The following is a 20,906-nucleotide window of genomic DNA, read 5'->3' as shown; positions in this document are numbered from 1 at the left end:
AGATTGACGAGCTCTTTGCTGAGATGATCCGTCCCCTTGAGAGCCAGAGGGCCGACATTAAAGAGAAGATCAGGACCAAGGAGAAGGTGGCGGTGAGCCGGCTCCACGACCTGCTGCGTAACCTGGAGCAGGAGAACTCCGTGATGAGGAGGAGCATCGATGACCTGGATGCTCTCTTCCAGAGCCACAGTGACATTCACTTCCTGAAAGAATGCCCTCAGGACTTGTTTCTCAAGAAGTACACAGGCCTGCCCTCGAGAGGCCCTGATCCCATGCAGTACTTGAAGAACGTGACCTTAGCTTTGGCCAAGATGAGGAATAAACTAAAGGTGTTTGTAAAAGACGAAGCCCCTCCTGTTTCACGAGCCGTGGCCGAAGTGGACGTCCTGCCTTCACAGCAGGCTGAGCCCAAGTCCAGGAGTGACTTCTTACAATACTCATGTGAACTGAGCTTCGACCCAAAGACAAAAACCAAATTCCTGACTCTGTCCGAGGATGACCGAAAGGTGATGTCTGAGGGGAACAAAAAGGTCAAGTTTGTGGGTACCAGAGCGGTGAGGCCGAAGAAGAACCGAGCAGGAAAGCAAAGCCCGCTGGTCTGGGCGGTGGAGCAGTGTCTGAGTAAAGAGTCTCTGACTGGGAGGCAATACTGGGAGGTCAGCTGGACCACGCGCTACGTCTCCATCGCCATGGGTTACAAGGACAGCTTGTGGAATGACCAGGGCGCCGACGACAAGTCCTGGGCTCTGATCGTCTGCCCCACCGCCGTTGAATTCAAACACAACGACGTCATCACCCTGCTCCCCGGCCCGCACCCCTCCAGGGTGGGGGTGTACCTGGACTACAGGGCGGGCACCCTGCGGTTCTACTGCTCCGATACCATGACCCTGCTGCACAAAGTGCAGACCATCTTCACCCAGCCGCTGTTCGCTGGCGTCACACTGGACGCTCAGAGCGGGGCGACGGCAGAGTTCTGCTATCCTCGCTTAGCTTAGAAGAGCGGTTTAAGATTGAAATGTGACTTCCTCTATGATTGGAGGTTGGTTATCTTTTGTTATGTTCTCGGAACAGTTGCTATTTGTTATGACTGATGATGGGAATGCAGCATTAGCCTGGAACTTAAAGCATCGGGAAATTCTGAATTTTTTGACGTTATGAATGTCAAATGTCAGTTGAATTAGATGTTTGAAAGTTATGCTTCTACTCCAGTAAATAAAAAATTCATTGTCTTAAGTTTTGTTTTTTCAAACATACCCCTCCCCCTCGCTAGATGGGAATGTAGGGGGTGGAGCTGAAGAGAAACCTAGCCCCGCCCCTTAAGTCAATTCAAATGTCAACAAGAAGTTTGCCAGATGGCATTCTTTTAATTCTTGAGGATGGACGGGTACTAGCTCAAACTGGTTATTTGGTTTCCTGTAAAGCTTTGTCACATTACGAATATAAGGTAAGGGACAATTAATGTTGATTTTTTTTAAAATCAAACTTCTACACCCAAACAAAAAAATGTATTATCAATTCATTATTCTTGAGATTTTTAATGTTTGGATCATATAAAAAAAAAAACATTTTATGTATTAGAATTAATTGTATGCTTATAATTTAACAGGTTTTGGGCACATCTTTACCAGAATCTCCTGTAATGCTGGTTGTTTTACATTTCCTTTGACAATAAAACACTGAATCCTCATTTTCATGTTATTCTTCATGGGGAGAAAACATCCAAACTGGGAAACCTAAAGTTGAATAACTTCGATACCACGATTGAGACCAAAACAACAAAATCATACAATGTAGATATTCTTTAAGATATTTGCGCCAAAAAATATATATTTGCCTACCTCTGGTATATATGACTGTACCACCTAGTTATGATGCATTCCTTCACTGGCATCAAACTGATGAGTGTTTCGTCCAATGCTCTATCGTCAACTACGCTGCTGTCCTCCATTCTTGTCTACATGGTTGCTAAGCGCTGCTGTAGCCAAGTTCAACAGTACACCGTAACCAGGTTAAAACAAAGGTTTCACCTCTAGGTGGCGGCAGACTCACCGGAGTGTGCTACAGAGTCGCCAATCTTGTCCTACAGAGATGGTCTATTGAGTGACAGATAGAAGGTGTGAAGCTGCACCTTTAGTTAGGCTCCAAAATGGCTGCCGATTGGCCAAGTCCAGCCACACGTGCAGATACTTTGAACATGCCTGGTACCATCCTCTTAGGATGCCTCCAAAACGGCCATTGTCCAGCCACACGTATGTCCAAGGACGTATGTGTGGCTGGGCAATGGCCGTCTCTTGGCAAATGGCCCGCTATTGGGCGGCCATTTCAGTCGGCCTTCTCTTGGCGAATGAGCGGCCATTTTTGGAGACATGCGGGCCAGTTGTTGTTGTTTTCCACACTGCTCGGCTTTCCTCCCCGTGGATGCGTCAAACCTCCTCTGTGGATCTCTCCCCTCAACAGGAAACAGTACAGGAAGCAGCTGCAGTGCATTGTGGTCATTCAGAAGAACTACCGGGCGTTCTTCTGGCGCAGGAGGTTCCTGCTGCTGCGGCAGGCGGCGCTCACCTTCCAGCGGCTCGTCCGCGGCCGGCGCGCCCGCCGCCTCTGCAGCCTGCTCCTGGAGGAGAGGCGGAGCAGGGAGGAGGAGGAGGAGGAGAGGAGGCGCAGCGAGGAGCGGAGGGAGATGGAGAGGTAAGGGGTCGTTACGTGTAGAGACTTTTACGAACGAGACGTGTCAGGTCAGGACGTACAGAGACTGGCGCTGAGTTGCAAAACCTAAATCTAACATGTCCGTCTGTCTTTTGTGTTTTTCAGAGAAAGACAACGGTTGGAGACTGAGTTACTTGCGAAACAGGTACAGCCAAAATGCCCTCCTTACTGGTCTCCCTCCCTCCCCGTCTCACTGCCTCCCTCTGTCTCGCCTCCGTGTCTCACTCCCTCCCTCCCTCCCTGTCTCACTCCCTCCCTCTCTCTCGCCTCCCTGTCTCACTCCCTCCCTCCCTCCCTGTCTCACTCCCTCCCTGTCTCACTCTCTCCCTCTCTCCCTGTCTCACTACCTCCCTCTCTCTCGCCCTCCCTTTCCCACTGCCTCCCTCTGTCTCGCCTCCCTGTCTCACTCCCTCCCTGTCTCACTCCCTCCCTCCCTCCCTGTCTCCCTCCCACCCTGCGTTCTCGTCCTGGTCCTTCTGTATCTCCTCATCCATCTCCTGTCCCTCCTGACGGTGTCCAGGCGGAGGCAGCGAGGGCGCTGGAGGAGGCTCGGTGCGAGGAGGCGCCCGGGGAGGAGCCCGGTTCCACCCTGGTCCCGGGCTCCGTGGAGGAGGAGGCGCCGGCGGCGGCGGCGGCGGACGGGATCCGCCCCCAGGAGGTGTCCAAGGTGGAGGAGATCCTCCGCCTGGAGCGGGAGATCCAGGCCCTGCAGCGGCAGAAGGAGCGGCAGGAGCTGTCCCTCACGGAGGCCTCCCTGTGCCGGCTGCACCTCCTCCGGGACCAGGAGCTGCGGCGGCTGGAGGACGACGCCTGCAAGGCCGCCCAGCAGTTCCTCGACTCGCTGAACTTCGACGAGATCGACGAGTGCGTCCGCAACATCGAGAGCTCGCTGGGCTCCGGCGGCGAGGCGGCGGCGGCGCCGGCCAAGGGGGGCGGCGATGAGGGGGAGCAGGAGGAGGAGGAGGAGGAGGAGGTGGACGAGGGCTTCGGCGCCGACGACGACAAAGACTCGCCCAACCCCAGCGAGCACGGCCACTCGGACGGCCAGCGCACCAGCGGCATCCGCACCAGCGACGACTCGTCGGAGGAGGACCCGTACGCCAACGACGGCATAGCCCCGCCCCCCGGCCTGCTGCACCCGGGGGGGGGGGCCCTCCCACCGCCACCGCCGCCCGTCGCCTGCCACAGCGTGTCCTCCAGCGGGGACTCTGCCTACTGCCACCCCCAGGCCTCGTCGGAGGCCCCGTCGGAGGTGGAGCTGATCCCGCCCGACGAGGACTCGGACTACGACCAGGACGACTACGACCAGGACGCCCTGGGCTCCAGCGCCGGGCGGCCCGGGTCGCACCCCCGCAGCGGGCAGTGGTCCCCGGACTACCAGGGCTCCCTGGGCACCTACAGCAGCTCGGCGGCATACCGCTTCAGCTCCGAGGGGCCGCAGTCTTCGGTGGGTAGACCCTCCCCTGCTCCCGGTCCAGTCTGGGGTCCAAGGCCAAAGAGTACTGATGTGGTTTATGCTAGTTTAGCATAGCGCAAGTTAGCCATAGCAGATGCCTCGACTTACCCTCATCCGACTCAATTTAGCATGACTTTAGGTGTAACTTTATTAACGTTGATTTAGCAAAGCGTCACTTGAAAGGAGGCTTACCTTAACCAACTTTACCTCAACTCCACTTTCATAGCATAACCAGAGAGGACCGCTTACCTTACATTACCTAAGCCTCTTGTGACCAGAGGATAGTTTAATGAAGTGTTTGTTAATCTCCTCTTCCTCCGCGGTCCAGTTGGAGGACAGTTTAGTGACCCTCAGTGTTTGTTCATCTCCAGTTGGAGGACAGTTTAGTGACCCTCAGTGTTTGTTAGTCTCCAGTTGGAGGACAGTTTAGTGACCCTCAGTGTTTGTTCATCTCCAGTTGGAGGACAGTTTAGTGACCCTCAGTGTTTGTTAATCTCCAGTTGAAGGAAAGTTTAGTGACCCTCAGTGTTTGTTAATCTCCAGTTGGAGGACAGTTTAGTGACCCTCAGTGTTTGTTAATCTCCAGTTGGAGGACAGTTTAGTGACCCTCAGTGTTTGTTCATCTCCAATTGGAGGACAGTTTAGTGACCCTCAGTGTTTGTTAATCTCCAGTTGGAGGACAGTTTAGTGACCCTCAGTGTTTGTTAATCTCCAGTTGGAGGACAGTTTAGTGACCCTCAGTGTTTGTTAGTCTCCAGTTGGAGGACAGTTTAGTGACCCTCAGTGTTTGTTCATCTCCAGTTGGAGGACAGTTTAGTGACCCTCAGTGTTTGTTAATCTCCAGTTGAAGGAAAGTTTAGTGACCCTCAGTGTTTGTTAATCTCCAGTTGGAGGACAGTTTAGTGACCCTCAGTGTTTGTTAATCTCCAGTTGGAGGACAGTTTAGTGACCCTCAGTGTTTGTTCATCTCCAATTGGAGGACAGTTTAGTGACCCTCAGTGTTTGTTAATCTCCAGTTGGAGGACAGTTTAGTGACCCTCAGTGTTTGTTAATCTCCAGTTGGAGGACAGTTTAGTGACCCTCAGTGTTTGTTAATCTCCAGTTGGAGGACAGTTTAGTGACCCTCAGTGTTTGTTCATCTCCAGCTGGAGGACAGTTTAGTGACCCTCAGTGTTTGTTCATCTCCAGCTGGAGGACAGCGAGGAGGACTTCGACCGCTTCGAGACGGACGAGGAGCTGTCGTACCGCCGCGACTCTGTGTACAGCTGCGTCACGCTACCCTACTTCCACAGCTTCCTCTTCATCAAGGGTGAGGAGCGGCACACGCTAACGCAGAACACGCTAACAACACATCACACGTCAACAAACAGTCTTCCTCTTAAAGTAAAAGACATTACTAGACTATTACTAGATAACAAGAGATTGGATTATACTAGATTTTATTCTACAAGATTAGAATAGTTTTTATTCTACAAGATTAGAATAGATCTGATTATGCTAGATTAGGATATACTAGATCACAATAGTTTAGATGATCGTAGATCAGGATCTACTGGATCAAGCTCTAATAGATCACAAAAAGATTAAATTATGATTTGCTAGATTATACTATATTAGATTACACAATATAATACTAGATAAGGATCTACCAGATCACAATAGGTTAGATGACACTAGATGACACTAGATCAGGCTCCACTAGATCCCAGTGGATTCCTTTGGATCAGGTGACCCCCTCCCTAACCCCCTCCCTAACCCCGCCCCCCCCCCCCTCCACAGGCGGTCTGATGAACACGTGGCGGCGGCGCTGGTGCGTGCTGAAGGACGAGACCTTCCTGTGGTTCCGGGCCAAGCAGGAGGCCCTGAAGCAGGGCTGGCTCCACAAGAAGGGCGGCGGCTCCTCCACACTGTCGCGCCGCAACTGGAAGCGCCGCTGGTTCGTGCTACGGCAGAGCAAGCTCATGTACTTCGAGAACGACGGCGAGGACAAGATGAAGGGCATGCTGGACATGCACGCCGCCAAGTCAGTACCCCAGCCTGAACCTTAGCCACTTAGCCACTTAGCCGCACAGCCATGTAACCATGTAGCCACCTAGCCTTGTCGCTACTTAGCAACCTAGCCATGTAGCCACATAGTAATATAGCCATGGAGACACGTAGCCACCTAGCAATGCAGCCCCATCGCCATGTAGCCATATAGCAACCTAGCAAGATTATTTGTGACATCACACATTGCAAAGTAAACATTCTTTATCGTTATTGACCCTCGACCTCAGGGAACGGGTGTGTATAAACTGGTAGGCATTTGCAGCTCCTCAAAGTGTGTGTGTGTGCGTGTGCGTGTGTGTGTGTGTGTGTGTGTGTGTGTAGAGAGGTGGTAGATAACACGGGTAAGGAAAACGGGCTGGACATCGTGATGGCCGACAGAACGTACCACCTGATCGCAGAGACCGCAGAGGACGCCAGGTGAGTGTGTGTGTGTGTGTGTGTGTGTGTGTGTGTGTGTGTGTGTGTGTGTGTGTGTGTGTGTGTGTGTGTGTGTGTGTGTGTGTGTGTGTGTGTGTGTGTGTGTGTGTGTGTGTGTGTTCCTATCATATGATTTCACCAAGGCATGTGCAAGGATCATAAGATAAGCATGTTGTGGGCGGGTCTCTCTGCTGATTGGCTAACGGTGTGGTGCGGTGTGCTGTGATTGGCTTCAGCCAGTGGTTCAGCGTTCTGAGCCAGGTGCAGGGATCCACGGAGCAGGAGATCAGAGAGATGCACGATGAGCAGGCCAACCCCCAGAATGCAGTGGTGAGTACCGCCGCATTGCATGCTGGGGAACTGAGTTGTTTATTCTCATGTACATGATGTGAACTGTTATTGATTGAATTGTAGAAACTTGAAGGTTAAACTCATCTTCATCATGTGTAAACAAAAGGTCGCTCACCCTAACTGTTATTAATATTCCCTCCCTCCCTCCCTCCCTCCCTCCCTCCCTCCCTCCAGGGGACTCTGGATGTGGGGATGATTGATTCAGTTTGTGCATCAGACAACCCAGAGAGGTGAGGGGAATACAAACACATTCACTGAAGTGTGTGTGTGTGTGTGTGTTTTGTGTGTGTGTGTGTGTCTGTAATGTGTATGTGTATCTGTAATGTGTTTGTGTGTGTCTGTTGTGTAACATGTATGTGTTTCTGTAATGTTGTGTGTGTGTGTGTGTGTGTGTGTGTGTGTGTGTGTGTGTGTGTGTGTGTGTGTGTGTAATTCTGTGTATGTGTTATGCTGTGTGTCTAGCGTATGTGTGTGTGTAATGCTGTCTGTCTGTAACGTGTGTGTTTGTGTGTCTGTAATGCTGTGTGTGTGTGTGTGTTTCGGTAACGTGTGTGTGTGTGTGTGTGTAATGCTGTTTGTCTGTAACGTGTGTGTGTATGTGTGTGTGTGTGTCGGTAACATGTGTGTGTGTGTGTGTGTGTGTCTGTAACGTGTGTGTGTTTGTGTGTGTCGGTAACACTTGTGTGTGCGCTGCAGGTCCAACTCGTTTGTGATGATCACGGCGAACCGCGTGCTGCAGTGCCAGGCGGACACGCCGGAGGAGATGCACCACTGGATCACCCTGCTGCAGCGCTGCAAGGGCGACACGCGCGTGCACGGCCAGGAGTTCATCATCAGGGGTACAGGCACACACATGCACACACACATGCATGCACACACATGCATGCAAGCACACACACACACAATGTATACACAAACACACACACGCATGCACACACACCAACACATTCATGCCCACACACACACACTCACACATGCATGCCATACACATGCACGTATGCACACACACACATACACACACACGCACAAATGCCCTCACATACAAGACCGGCTTGTGTTTGTGTGTGTGTGTTTAGCATTGCAAGTATATATTAGCATGCACTCATTAGCATGTTATAACCACACATGATAAACGCAAGCATACACAAACATGTAAACACACATACACACACTCCAGAGCCTGCCTCCACTGAGGCGTGGTGCGGAGGAGGTGCACCAGGCCGTGGTGAGGAGGTGTGATGAGGCTCCAGGCTCTGACCCCCCCCTGTTGCTCCACAGGCTGGCTGCAGAAGGAGCTGAAGAACAGCAGCCGCGCGGCTCTGAAGCTGAAGAAGCGCTGGTTCCTGCTGACGCACAACTCCCTGGACTACTACAAGAGCTCGGAGCGCCAGGCGCTGAAGCTGGGGACGCTGGTGCTCAACAGCCTCTGCTCCGTGGTGCAGCCCGACGACAAGGTCTTCAAGGAGACCGGTGAGCACCACACCCGCCCCCCCGGGAGAGGGTGCACGCTCTGTGGGTCGTCTGGGAGGGGAAGTCAAACCACAACCCCCCCACGGGGAGATGGTGCAACTTCTGTGGGTCCTCGGGGAGGGGAGGTCAGAACACTTTTTTAAGAGCAGTAGTGCATAAAACATCAGATCTAGAACTCACTCGTTCAGAGTACACCTAGACTCTGCAAAGCCCCTCCCCTTACCTCCCCCCTTCTCACGCACTTATTGTATGTTGTACGTCCTGGCACTTGAATAAAAGTACTTAGGATCATTTAGCATCTTATCCTAACTCTCTGTTTTACTTAGCATTGTGTAGCATCTTCTCCTAGCTATCTTTGTTGTGTCGCTAGGTTAATGGGTTAACCTAGCGATTGTTAGGGCGTGGCACCTGGTTCTATGAACATCCTTACTGTACCGACAGATATATTTTTGTTTCTCTTTCTTCTGACAAATGTACTTATTGTAAGTCACTTTTGGATAGAAGCATCTGCTGGATGCCCTTAGCGTTCACCCCTAGCGCTAAACCCCACGAGGTTTCCTTCTGGGGCCTGGAGTCAGGAGCAAGGTGACCAACGGGTGCGTGTGCTCCGTCCACAGGCTACTGGAACGTGACGGTGTTCGGGCGGAGGCACTCGTACCGCCTCTACACCAAGCTGCTGACGGAGGCGTCCCGCTGGGCCGGCGCCATCCAGACCGTCATCGACTCCAAGGCGCCCATCGACACGCCCACGCAGCAGCTCATCCACGACATCAAGGTGAGGGGCCTGGGGTTAGACAGTACAGAGACACGCCCATGCAGCAGATCATCCACCACATCATGACCTTCTGTCATGTATCTAACCCTGTATCTTACCGGCATTTCTTCAAATAAAAGTGAATGCTGATGCATGTCATAAAGGAGCAGGTAGGGGTTAGACTGTCGAGAGGAAGGTTGTTAATGAGCAGGTAGGGGTTGGATAGTTGAGATCCATGTCATAGAGGAACAGGTAGGGGTTAGATAGTTGAGATCCATGTCATAGAGGAACAGGTAGGGGTTAGTTAGATGGTTGAGATCCATGTCATAGAGGAACAGGTCAACTCAATTTCTTGCACTGCTTTCAGGCAACGGATCAGTTGCGTTGGGTTCATTCTACTTCACATCTCGACATCCTCAAAGTGTGTTCACGTGCACCACCAAGTCGAGGGAAATCCTCCTTCACGTTAAGCAATCACGGCAGATGATTTAGAGACCTGGAGGAAGGACATTTCTCAGATCGGGGCTCCATGCTGACTCTTCGCCCCGTGGTTGTGTCTCCAGGAGAACTGTCTGAACTCTGAGGTGGTGGAGCAGATCTACAAGAGGAACCCCATCCTCCGTCACAGCCACCACCCGCTCCACTCGCCCCTGCTGCCCCTCCCCTACGGGGACATCCACCTCAGCTGTGAGTCTCCATCACCGCCGACCCCATCAGCCTCCAACCGTCTGTCCTTCACTCCCTGCACCCACCCCCCCTCATCCACCCCTCAAACCAAACATCCACCCCTCAAACCAACCATCCACCCATCACCCATCACTCATCACTCATCATTCATCCACCCATCACTCATCACTCATCATTCATCCACCCATCACTCGTCCATTCATCACTCACCACGCATCCACTCCTCCACCCATTTGTTCATCCACACTGGTGCCTTGCTTCCTTTTATTTAAACCCATTGACTCCATCAACACGTCTCTCATCCTCTCTAACGATGTTAATCTTCTGATGGATTTGTAAGCACTCTCAGCACGGTGGACAGCGCTAGTGAGTGCTCTCATGTTCTGCTGTTCACACGCGACACATCCTCAACCTCTGGACTCGTCTCCTCCCCTTTCTCTCCTCCACCCCGCCCCTCCCCCCTCCCCCTCCCTCCTCCACCCTTGACCTCTCCTCCTCCACCCCTGACTCTGACCCCGCCCCTCCACCCCTGACTCCGCCCCCCTGCCCCCTCCTCCCCCCTCCTCCTCCACCCCTGACTCCGCCCCCCTGACCCTGCCTCCTCCTCCTCCACCCCTGACCCCTCCTCCTCCACCCCTGACCCCTCCTCCTCCACCCCTGACCCCTCCTCCTCCACCCCTGACCCCGCCCCTCCACCCCTGCCCACTCCTCCACCCTGACTCCGTCCCCCTGACCCCGCCCCCTCCTCCTCCTCCGCCCTCCTGACTCCGCCCCCCCTGACCCCGCCCCTCCACCCCTGACCCCTCCTCCTCCACCCCTGACTCCGCCCCCTGACCCCGCCCCCCAGCCCTGAGGACCAAGGGCCCCACCACCCTGCAGGACGAGGCGCTGAAGGTGTTCGCCTCGCTGCAGCACCTGGAGGGCGTGGCGGACCCCCTGCCCGTCATCCAGGGGGTCCTGCGGACGGGCCAGGAGCTGCGGCCCCTGAGGGACGAGCTGTACTGCCAGCTGGTGAAGCAGACGGCGCGGCCCCCCCACCCCGGGGGCCCCGGGAACCTGTGCAGCTGGAGGATCCTGGCCTGCATGGCCTGCACCTTCCTGCCCAGCCGTGGCGTGCTCCGCTACCTCAAGTTCCACCTCAAGAGGTGAGGGGAGGGGGGAGCAGGCATGGAGGGGGGCATGGGAGGGAGGTGGGGGAGGGAGAAGGGGGAGGCGTGGGAGGGACATGGGGAGGCGTGGCAGTGCTCCCTCTTGTGCGAGAGGGGGGCGATAGCTTAATAGTTAGGCTGTTGGTCTGACTCTCTGTTGATGTGTTCTGCGTTCAAACCCCCCTAAATAATCTTGTGTATCTACACCGTTTAAAGAGCAGAGGCTGCACACTATATATTGATCCCAAGGGGGTTATTCCCACCATTAGAAAGAAGTTCCGCATTTCATCCCTTTGGCTCCTTGTCAGGACCTCACTACCTTACCAAGAGGTCTAGAGGAACTAGAGGGAAGACACTCCTCATGCCAGTAGGGGAGGTCACGACACAGACCTCAAACTTTAGTCCGAGCGTTAATCCCCAAAAAAACAGGGGTCACCAACCTTTTTGAACCTGAGAGCTACTTCATGGGCACTGAGTCATACGAAGGGCACCCAGTTCTATACACACAAATTAGCTCAGTTTGTCTTTAGTTATGCATAACTATTAATGATTATTGATACTCATCTATGTGAAGACATGTTAATTAATTAAGTCATGTTAATGATTTCTCACAATTAATTATCAACAATGACTTAAAAAATGTGGGAAAGAGTTGTTCAAGAATGAGTAGTGGTATGTTTAGAACAGGCCTGCGGGCGCCTCATGTGGTCCTCGCGGGCGCCATGGTGCGCCATTGGTGAGCCCTGCCCTAAACCCAGCGGATCATTAACCTAACTCCTCCGCCTTTGTCCCGTAGGACGAAAGAGCTGTCCCCCAACTCGGAGATGGAGCGCTACGCCTCGTTCGCCCTGGACTCCCTGAAGAAGACCCGCACCCGGGAGCACGTCCCGGCGCAAGAGGAGATCCGGGCCATCGTGGCCCGCCAGGAGATGACCACCATGGTGCACTGCCACGGCGGGGGGTCCTGCAAGATCACCATCAACTCGCACACCACCGCCGGCGAGGTGGGTGCAGAAGACACACTCGTGATCCGCCCGGATCTGAGACCCGTCTGAGCTCCGCAGCTCACCAGGGGGTCCGGTGTTACAATGGTGTGTCTGTGTGCGTCCCAGGTGGTGAAGAAGCTGACCTGGGGCCTGGCGATGGAGGGCAGCAGGAACATGTTCGCTCTGTTCGAGCACAACGACAGCGTGGACAAGGCCATCGAGGGCCGCGCCGTGGTGGCCGACGTGCTCGCCAAGTTTGAGAAGTACGTCTCCTCTGCCCCTCTCTGGACTCATTCACAATTACATTTACATTTAGCAGACGTTTTTATTTTCATTTGTTTCACTTTCATTTTGTCAGAAGAAAGACAAACAACAATATTTCGCTGTCGGTACATGTTCATAGAACCAAGTGTCAAGCAATAACAATCGCTAGGTTCACCCATTCCCCGTACACATCAGAGATAGCTAGGATAAGATGCTACACAAGGCATAAGTAACATTTTTAAGTGCCAGGGCGTACAAGGGGAGGTAATCGCTTGTCAGTGTGAGATTGTGTGTGACGGTCGGGGTGAGGGTGCGCTGGTTCCGCTGACCGGTTCCTCCCGTGTTCTGCAGGCTGTCAGCTGGCCAGGACCCCCAGGCCACCGGCTGGAGGTTCTACTTCAAGCTGTACTGCTTCCTGGACACCGACGGCGTTCCCAGGGACAGCGTGGAGTTCGCCTTCATGTTCGAGCAGGTGAGGCCCGAACGCCAGCTCACCAAGTGCTGATACGTGTTTTTCATTTGTGGGTGGAGTACTGAAAATCTATACTCAAGTAAAAGTACAATTACTTCCTTAGAAATCAACTTGAGTAAAAGTAAATTTGAAAACCTACCGAGTAAAAAAGTACTTTGTTTTAAAGATACTCTACATACATACATTTTGCTAGTGCAAAATGTTTGCATGTGCTTGGAAAGTGTGCTTGGAAAGAGATGCACTCTTAAAACATTTCTTCCCAAGTTGCTTCATTGTGTGCATTGTTCATTCAACATACATGCAACAATACGTACAACAATAAAAGAAATGTACAAATGTACACAAAAAAACGTAAATTAGCTCTGTGCATATGACAAAAGAGTTAAATGACAGACTTGAAAAAGGAATGGGAAAAGTACTCTTTACCCGGAAAAAGTACTTTTTTACTAATTTGCGTCACTTGCAACGCCTTACTACCCATCACTGTTATTTTTTTGTACCGTTCTTAGATATTACAATAACAATAAACGCCCAAAAATTAAGTAAGAATCTTAAATCAGTTTTCTTGCTCGTAATCAATATCAATTTCTGTCCACACCCCCCTAATACATGGAACCCTAACTGACATCTTCTTCCTTTATCCATCTCTGTCATCTATCCGTTATCTATCATCCATCTCTCCATCTGTGTCCTTCTATCCATCATTTATCATCCATCCATCCCCCCTCCCATCTCCTCCTCCCCACTCTCCCTGGTCCTCCTCCCCTCTCTCCCCCCCGTCCCCCATCTCCTCCTCCTCCCCCTCTCCTCCTGGTCCTCCTCCCCCTCCCCCCTCTCCTCCTGGTCCTCCTCCCCCTCCTCCTACTCCCCCTCCTCCCTCTCTCCTGCTCCTCCTGCTCCTCCCTCTCTCCTGCTCCTCCCCCCTCTCCTCCTGGTCCTCCTCCCCTTCCCCCCCCCTCTCCTCCTGTTCCTCCCCCCCCCTCTCCTCCTGGTCCTCCCCCCCCCCCCCCCTCCCCCCTCTCCCCCTCCAGGCCCATGAGGCTGTGATCCGCGGCCGCTACCCGGCCCCTGAGGAGACGCTCCAGTTCCTGGCGGCCCTGCGGCTGCAGTACCTCCTGGGGGACCACGGCTCCCCGGCCCCCCTCCCCGACATGGCCCAGGTGTTCCCCGTGGCGCGGCTCCGCGCCCGCGTGCAGAACTCGGCCAAGACCTTCGCCCCGGGCGCCGGCTCGGTGTCGGATCGCTCCTCCGGGACTGGCGAGAGGAAGCGCTCCAGCTTCCTGGAGGGAACGCTGAGGAGGAGCTTCAGGAGCGGCTCGCTGAGCCGGCAGAAGCTGCTGGAGGAGGAGAACTCGCTGGAGGCGTGGCTGCGCGAGGAGACGGCGGCGGTGCACGCCAGCGTGCTGGACAAGTGGCGGCGGCTGGTGGGGATGAACCAGGAGCAGGCCATGGGGAAGTACATGGCCCTGGTGAAGGAGTGGGCGGGCTACGGCTCCACGCTCTTCAACGTCGAGGTGAGGGACGCCGCCGTATTCACCGTGTCACCGTCTTCATGGATAGATAGATGGATCAAAACTTGTATTAATCCCCCAAAGGGGAATTTCCTGTGTTACAACAAAGCAGCATGGGAAGACACTGGATATAATACAAGACAATAAAAATTAGGGATCAACCGATATATCGGTCGGCCGATATTCGCGGTTTTTACGTGTATCGGTATCGGCCGATACGCGGCTGATTTTCCGAAAAAAATTTCGCCACGTTTCTTTTTTTTTTTCTTCTACCTCACCTGTTTTTAATATTTGTTCAATATTGTTCATCTACTTGTTCTTACTTGTTCTACCTCACCTGTTTTTACTATTTGTTAAATATTGTTTTTTACATTGAAGTTCAATCAATGTTCCTTTTCAAAAAAAATATATATACTTTATATCGGCTCAAGAACATCGGTATCGGCGTATCGGCATATCGGCTAAGGCTGATGAAAAAATATCGGTATCGTATCGGCCCTAAAAAATCGGTATCGGCCGATCCCTAATAAAAATACAAAGCAGTGCTAAGGAACACAGAAATAGATGCTAAAGTAAGGAGAAACTGAATAAACCGGGCAAACAGCATACACTATAAAGTGGCCCAGTGCCAGTACTTCACAGTACATTAAAAGCGCGTCGTACAGGCCTCCATCTCCCAGCATGCCTCTGAGGCCTCCGTCTCCCAGCATGCACCTCACCCCCTGCCCGTGCCCTTGCAGAGCACTGACGAGGCGTTCCCCAGCGAGCTGTGGCTGGGCGTCAGCCGGCAGGCCGTGTCGCTCTACAAGCGCGGGGAGCCCTGGCCCCTGGAGGTGTTCCCCTACGAGCAGATCCTCTCCTTCGGGGCCCCGCTGCCCAACGCCTACAAGATCGCCGTGGAGGGCCGCGAGCTGCTCTTCGAGACCCCTCTGGTACGTACCCAGGCCCCTGGAGACTCTGTTTCCGTCGTCTTAAACTCCTTGTCGAGGAGGGTGGCAAAAGGGGTAGTTACACCGGGTTACCTCTAGAACAACCCTTTACTAACGATCAACTATCTCAGACCCACCCTAGCCTCACCCCTTACTGCTGAAGAACCCTAGCCTAACGCCCTAACCTTGACGGCTAGATTGACCCTTAACCTGTTCTGATCAAACCGACAGGCCTGACCATACTCCCTAGCTCCTAGATCAACCCTAATCCAACACCCTAACCCTACTCCCTAGCTCCTAGATGAACCCTAATCCAACTCCCTAGCTCCTAGATTAACCCAAATCCAACACACTAACCCTACTCCCTAGCTCCTAGATTAACCCTAATCCAACACCCTAACCCTACTCCCTAGCTCCTAGATTACCCCTAATCCACCGCCCTGACCCTAGCTCCTAGATTAACCCTAATCCAACACCCTAACCCTACTCCCTAGCTCCTAGATTAACCCTAATCCAACACACTAACCCTACTCCATTTCTCATGAGAGTTGTGTCATATAATGCACGCGGCCTGCGTCTGGGTCAAACTGCAGCAGACAAGGCGCGACGTCTTGTTGTTGATAAACTCCTTGAGGAAACGGACATCTTGTGTATTCAAGAAACTTTTATTTCTAAAAAGGATCTGGACAAGCTAAATTCTGTTAACAGTAACTTCCATGGGGCAGGGGAGTCCACAACAGACCTGAGTCTGGGGCTTGTGCAGGGTAGGATACCTGGAGGTGTCGCTATTTTGTGGCATAAAAAATATGACCCCCTGATAAGTGTGATCAGATTGGGAGTAGACTGGTGCATAGCTATTAAAGTAGCTTGCAACAACAAGGTTTTTATCATTATAAATGTGTATACACCATACGAAAGCCATAATAATGAAGATTTATATCTTGAAAGACTTGCTTTCCTAAACGCATTTGTAGAGGAAACAGAGTATTCCTCTATCTACTTAATGGGTGATTTGAATGCAGATATCAGTGATGAAAAGTCCTTGTTTGGTCGGCATTTGACTCAGTTTTGTCATGACAATAAGTTCATTTTAACAAGTAGTGTCCTGTTGCCAGCAACTACATTCACATATGTCAGTGAGGCCTGGAATACGACATCATGGCTGGACCACATTATTTGTACAGCTGACGCTCATGACTGTGTAGAGCAAGTTGAGATCCTATATGGGCTAGCAGCATCAGACCACATGCCGGTCTCCATCATGCTTAAAGTGGAGAACCTACCGGACTTGGTCACTAATGAAAACTACAGGCATGGTGTTAAACTCCAGTGGGCTAGGCTCTCAGAGGATGACCTGAGTTTCTATCACGATAACACAGAGAAGAATCTAGGGAAAATTAAACTCCCTTATGAAGCCATTCTGTGTAATAATATTAATTGTGATAATTCTATTCATAAATATGAACTGTGCGTAATGTATAATTTAATTGTAAATGGTCTTAACCAGTCTAGTAATGTTTTCTCTAAGAAAAGGTGTAATCACAAACTCCGGCCAGGCTGGAATGAGCATATTGATGAAGTCCACCAACAGGCCAGGGAAACCTTTAAAGTATGGATCAATGCTGGCAAACCAAGGAGTGGTCCAGAATGTGATGCAAAAAAGCATGCTGTAGCTCACTTTAAAAGGGCAGTGCGTTTCATTAAGAGGAACGAGCAGACCTTGAGGGCAAACTCAATGGCTAGAAAGTTGCAGCAAAAAGATGTTTTAGATTTCTGGAAAGAAGTAAAGATTATAAATAATAATAAGGTACCGTTGCCCTCTAATATAGATGGGGTCACAGGGAGTCCAAATATTGCTGATCTATGGAAGAGACATTATGAAGACCTTTTTAACTGTGTTAAAAGTGATGTTTTTAATGTTGGTGCTGTTTCACATGATAATGTTGTCATTAGGCCTGATGAAATTAGAAATGCTATTGAGAAGTTGTCTCTAAATAAGTCAACTGGCCTTGATCAGATAACGGCTGAACACTTGAGGTACTCTAGTTATAGAGCATCAGTATTACTTGCCCTGTGCCTGTCAGGAATGCTAATGCATGGAATTCTGCCTGACCATATTCTGTCAGTACTACTAGTACCTGTAGTCAAAGAAAAAACAGGGAAGCTCTCGAGTATTGACAACTATAGGCCAATAGCCTTGGCTAGTGTGGTGTCAAAGGTGTTAGAGAGAATAATACTTGATAGATTACAAGAGTATATTGTCACAGCTGATGAACAATTTGGTTTTAAAAGCAAACATGGTACGGACATGTGTGTCTATGCCTTAAAAGAGGCAGTACATAAGTACAGTAATCATAATTCCACCATGTTCACATGCTTCCTAGATGCTTCAAAAGCTTTTGACCGTCTAAACCATGGTAAACTATTTGCTAAACTAAGAGAAAGAGGTGTTCCTTCATACTTGGTACGTGTATTGCATTTTTGGTACTCCAATCAAACCATGCAAGTCAGATGGGGAGATTCTATATCAGAGCCCTTTTCAGTGACAAACGGGGTCAAACAGGGAGGGATTTTATCCCCAGTACTTTTTAATCTGTATATGGACGGACTCTCTAAAAGACTCACAATGTGCAGGACTGGATGCATGGTGGGAGAAAGGCTACTTAATCATTTAATGTATGCTGATGACCTGATCATTATGACCCCCAGTTCAGCTGGCCTGCAGCAGTTGCTCAGAGTGTGTTCTGACTATGGACAGCTCTTTGATATCAAGTTTAATCCCAAAAAGAGTGTAGTCATGATCATGAAAACTAAGGAAGATAGGGATGCAACATTCCCTTCTTTTCTTTTGGCTGACAAGGTGCTCAATGTTGTGGATAAGGTCAGATATCTGGGTCACATCATTAGGGACGACCTCAGTGACGATGATGATGTTCAGAGACAATACTGTAAATTATATGCACAAGCTAACATGTTGTCACGAAAATTTCATATGTGTACTGATGATGTTAAGATTGCCCTTTTTAAAGCTTATTGTACTCCACTATATACTGCCCACTTGTGGTGCAGATACAGTAAAAGTAAATATAACAAATTGAGAGTGGCGTATAATGATGCTCTAAGAATTCTGCTGAGGCTACCAAGGTGCACAAGTGCCAGTCAACTGTTTGTAAACAGTGGTGTTCCCACTTTAAATGCATTGCTCAGGAATCTGATGTACAGTTTTATGATGAGATTGATGGACTCCAAAAATGAAATTATAATGACTTTAACCATGCCGAAGTTAAGCAGCATCAGATACACTTCCAGTCTCTGGAAGCATTGGAGAGAGTGTCTGTATGTTTTTTAGTTGTGTTTCTTATTTGTCTGTTGTTGTTTTGTCTGTTGTACTGTCGTGTATATGGACCTATATGAGTCTGAAATAAAGATAAATAATACTCCCTAGCTCCTAGATTAACCCTAATCCAACACCCTAACCCTACTCCCTAGCTCCTAGATTAACCCTATTCCACCGCCTTTGACCCTAGTCCCTAGCTCCTAGATTAACCCTAATCGACCGCCTTTGACCCTAGTCCCTAGCTCCTAGATTAACCCTAATCCACCGCCCTGACCCTAGTCCCTAGCTTCTAGATTAACTGATCCAATACCCTGACCCTACTCCCATTTTCCAGATTAACCCTAATCCACCGCCCTGAGCCTACTCCCTAGCTTCCAGATTAACCCTAACCTGCTCTAATCCAACCTAATCTCCTCTGACCATGCTCTGCTCCCCCCCCAGGTGATGGACATCGCTAAGCTGATGAAGGCCTACATCAGCATGATGGTGATGAAACGCCACAGCAACCCCCAGTCGCTCAGCAGCCACGGCAGCCAGAGCAGCGCCTGGTGACCCCCAGGACCTCTGAACTTTGACCTCTGACCCGGGCGCTGTGTGGGTACAGCGCCCGGCGTCTGACGGGCCAGGACCCGAAGAGGGGGAGGAGCCTGGCGTCATGAAGACAAAAAACCACCACATCCCCACCACGAACCAAACTCGTGTGTACAAAGGTCGTTGTTAACCACAGTTGGGGTCAGGGTTAGGCTCTGACCCTGAGGTTAGGCTCTGACCATGAGGTTAGACTCTGACCCGAGACTCTGACCCTGAGGTTAGGCTTTGACCCTGAGGTTAGGCTCTGACCCTGAGGTTAGGCTCTGACCCTGAGGTTAGGCTCTGACCCTGAGGTTAGACTCTGACCCTAGACTCTGACACTAAGGTTAGACTATCTAACCCTGACCCGGATTTACAGAAATTCGTTATTTTCAAAGAATCACAGTTCAGTCGTTAAGGGTTGGGGTTACGGTTAGCCTGAACTTCACCCTTATCCTCACCTTGAAGGAAAACATCGTGTCAGGAAAGGAGCGAACTTGACTTGGTATTGTTGGTGGAGTGGGGACTTTGATTCTGTGGGGAAATCTTTTTGTTTCAAGTTAAACTGCTAATTTTGTTTTCTATATGCTAGGTGCTGTCACACTTCACGGGCTGTTACTATACTGTGTGTGTGTGTGTGTGTGTGTGTGTGTGTGTGTGTGTGTGTGTGTGTGTGTGTGTGTGTGTGTGTGTGTGTGTGTGTGTGTGTGTGTGTGTGTGTGTGTGTGCGCGTGCGTCTGAGTTTCTTTTTGTGTGTGGGTGGGTCTTTTGACTGTTAGAATGTAAAAAACAAGCAGAGAAAAAAGAAAGTACTTACAGGATTTGAGTGTGGGCCTTGTGTCGAGCTATATCTAGGTCTGTTTGTAAATGTACATCCTTATGCAGCCGCCTTGAACATTTCAAACCATGCTGGGATCTCACAGGTCCCTCCCGTGCCAGCCTCGAGGACTCTCAATCAGGACCAAGCTCGCTGTCAATCCAGGTATCCCTCTCGTTGTTCTCGAGACGCTGCCGTCTCTCCTGTCCTACCGATGTTCCTTAATGCGTTCACAAGGACCTACGTCGAGTCCTACATACACACTGGCGTCTGGACGGCATTTTGTGAATCCTAATCAGTTCATGGAGAGAGTTTGTATCACAGAAGGGATATGAATCATCCATACTCTTCTGTATCGGCTTAAGGAAAACCAGTCGGTCTGATTTAAACCGTACTCTTTATTCTATAGTGTACTCTCTGCTACAAAACGTTTTTCGGACTTGTGGTTTGTTTCTGATTGGTCGCAGGTTTATTCATGTCTGAACTACATTTCTTCAGGAGCAGAACTACATTTCCCAGGAGCACCGCGGGCGGTCGGTCCATCCAAAGCTCTTTGCCGTCTGTGCCTTATTGTATATTGTGTACACTTTAAGTAACGCCATCTTCTGTCGAGTTGTAATGTGCAATGTCTGGTTTGTGATTGATGGTGTACCCACTAGCTGTACATTTTATACCGCTGCCCTTTGCCTTCAATTTGATTTTGGACCACGAGGTGATATTTTATAGATAATCATGTTGTATTTTTCCTTACGATTACAGTGAATCCATCATCAACAGAAATACTGGATTCTTGATGCTTTTGTATCTGTATTGGCTCTGTTGTGTATGTAGGCCTTCAATATGGCTCTGACAATAAACCATAAATATTTACATGGCTGTCTGACTTTTACTACCTTCTTATCAATGCTTTATTTTAGTTTTCAGGTTTGCAGATAATACCGAAGTTTCCTTAAATGGACATCTTTAAAGTTCTTCTGTTTAT

The 20,906-nt window shown here is 50.5% G+C and overlaps 2 protein-coding genes across 2 annotated transcripts; both read left to right on the top strand.

The window, feature by feature from the left end:
* The first annotated feature begins 23 nt into the window (after positions 1-23).
* Positions 24-995, top strand: LOC130387175 (tripartite motif-containing protein 16-like). The gene has a single exon (XM_056596177.1). The coding sequence runs from the start codon at positions 24-26 to the stop codon at positions 993-995; it is 972 nt and encodes a 323-aa protein (XP_056452152.1).
* A 1,222-nt stretch (positions 996-2,217) lies between these two features.
* LOC130387174 (unconventional myosin-X-like) lies at positions 2,218-19,233 on the top strand. Its single transcript, XM_056596176.1, has 20 exons — positions 2,218-2,249; positions 2,458-2,688; positions 2,812-2,851; positions 3,227-4,153; positions 5,351-5,471; positions 5,942-6,185; positions 6,533-6,628; positions 6,865-6,958; positions 7,154-7,209; positions 7,676-7,818; positions 8,258-8,449; positions 9,067-9,224; positions 9,767-9,890; positions 10,738-11,035; positions 11,835-12,042; positions 12,151-12,287; positions 12,640-12,760; positions 13,792-14,274; positions 15,012-15,203; positions 18,979-19,233. Exons 1-20 carry the CDS (start codon positions 2,218-2,220, stop codon positions 19,087-19,089), a joined length of 4,008 nt encoding a protein of 1,335 aa, XP_056452151.1. The 3' UTR covers positions 19,090-19,233.
* The last annotated feature ends 1,673 nt before the right edge of the window (positions 19,234-20,906 follow it).

This window comes from Gadus chalcogrammus, chromosome 8 (assembly GCF_026213295.1).
Source record: "Gadus chalcogrammus isolate NIFS_2021 chromosome 8, NIFS_Gcha_1.0, whole genome shotgun sequence".
NCBI lineage: Eukaryota > Metazoa > Chordata > Actinopteri > Gadiformes > Gadidae > Gadus > Gadus chalcogrammus.
The sequence above is the reverse complement of the archived record's forward strand: the minus strand, read 5'-3'. Positions and strand labels throughout refer to the sequence as shown.

What these genes read in the sequence shown, in the direction of transcription:
- LOC130387174 (XM_056596176.1), top strand. Translation starts at nt 2,218, where the DNA reads ATGCCTCCAAAACGGCCATTGTCCAGCCACAC. An exon ending in CTGGACATGCACGCCGCCAA is followed by an intron (nt 6,186 to 6,532) that starts GTCAGTACCCCA and finishes GTGTGTGTGTAG; the next exon opens with AGAGGTGGTAGATAACACGG. An exon ending in CGGGGACATCCACCTCAGCT is followed by an intron (nt 9,891 to 10,737) that starts GTGAGTCTCCAT and finishes CCCGCCCCCCAG; the next exon opens with CCCTGAGGACCAAGGGCCCC.
- LOC130387175 (XM_056596177.1), top strand. Translation starts at nt 24, where the DNA reads ATGATCCGTCCCCTTGAGAGCCAGAGGGCCGACATTAAAGAGAAGATC.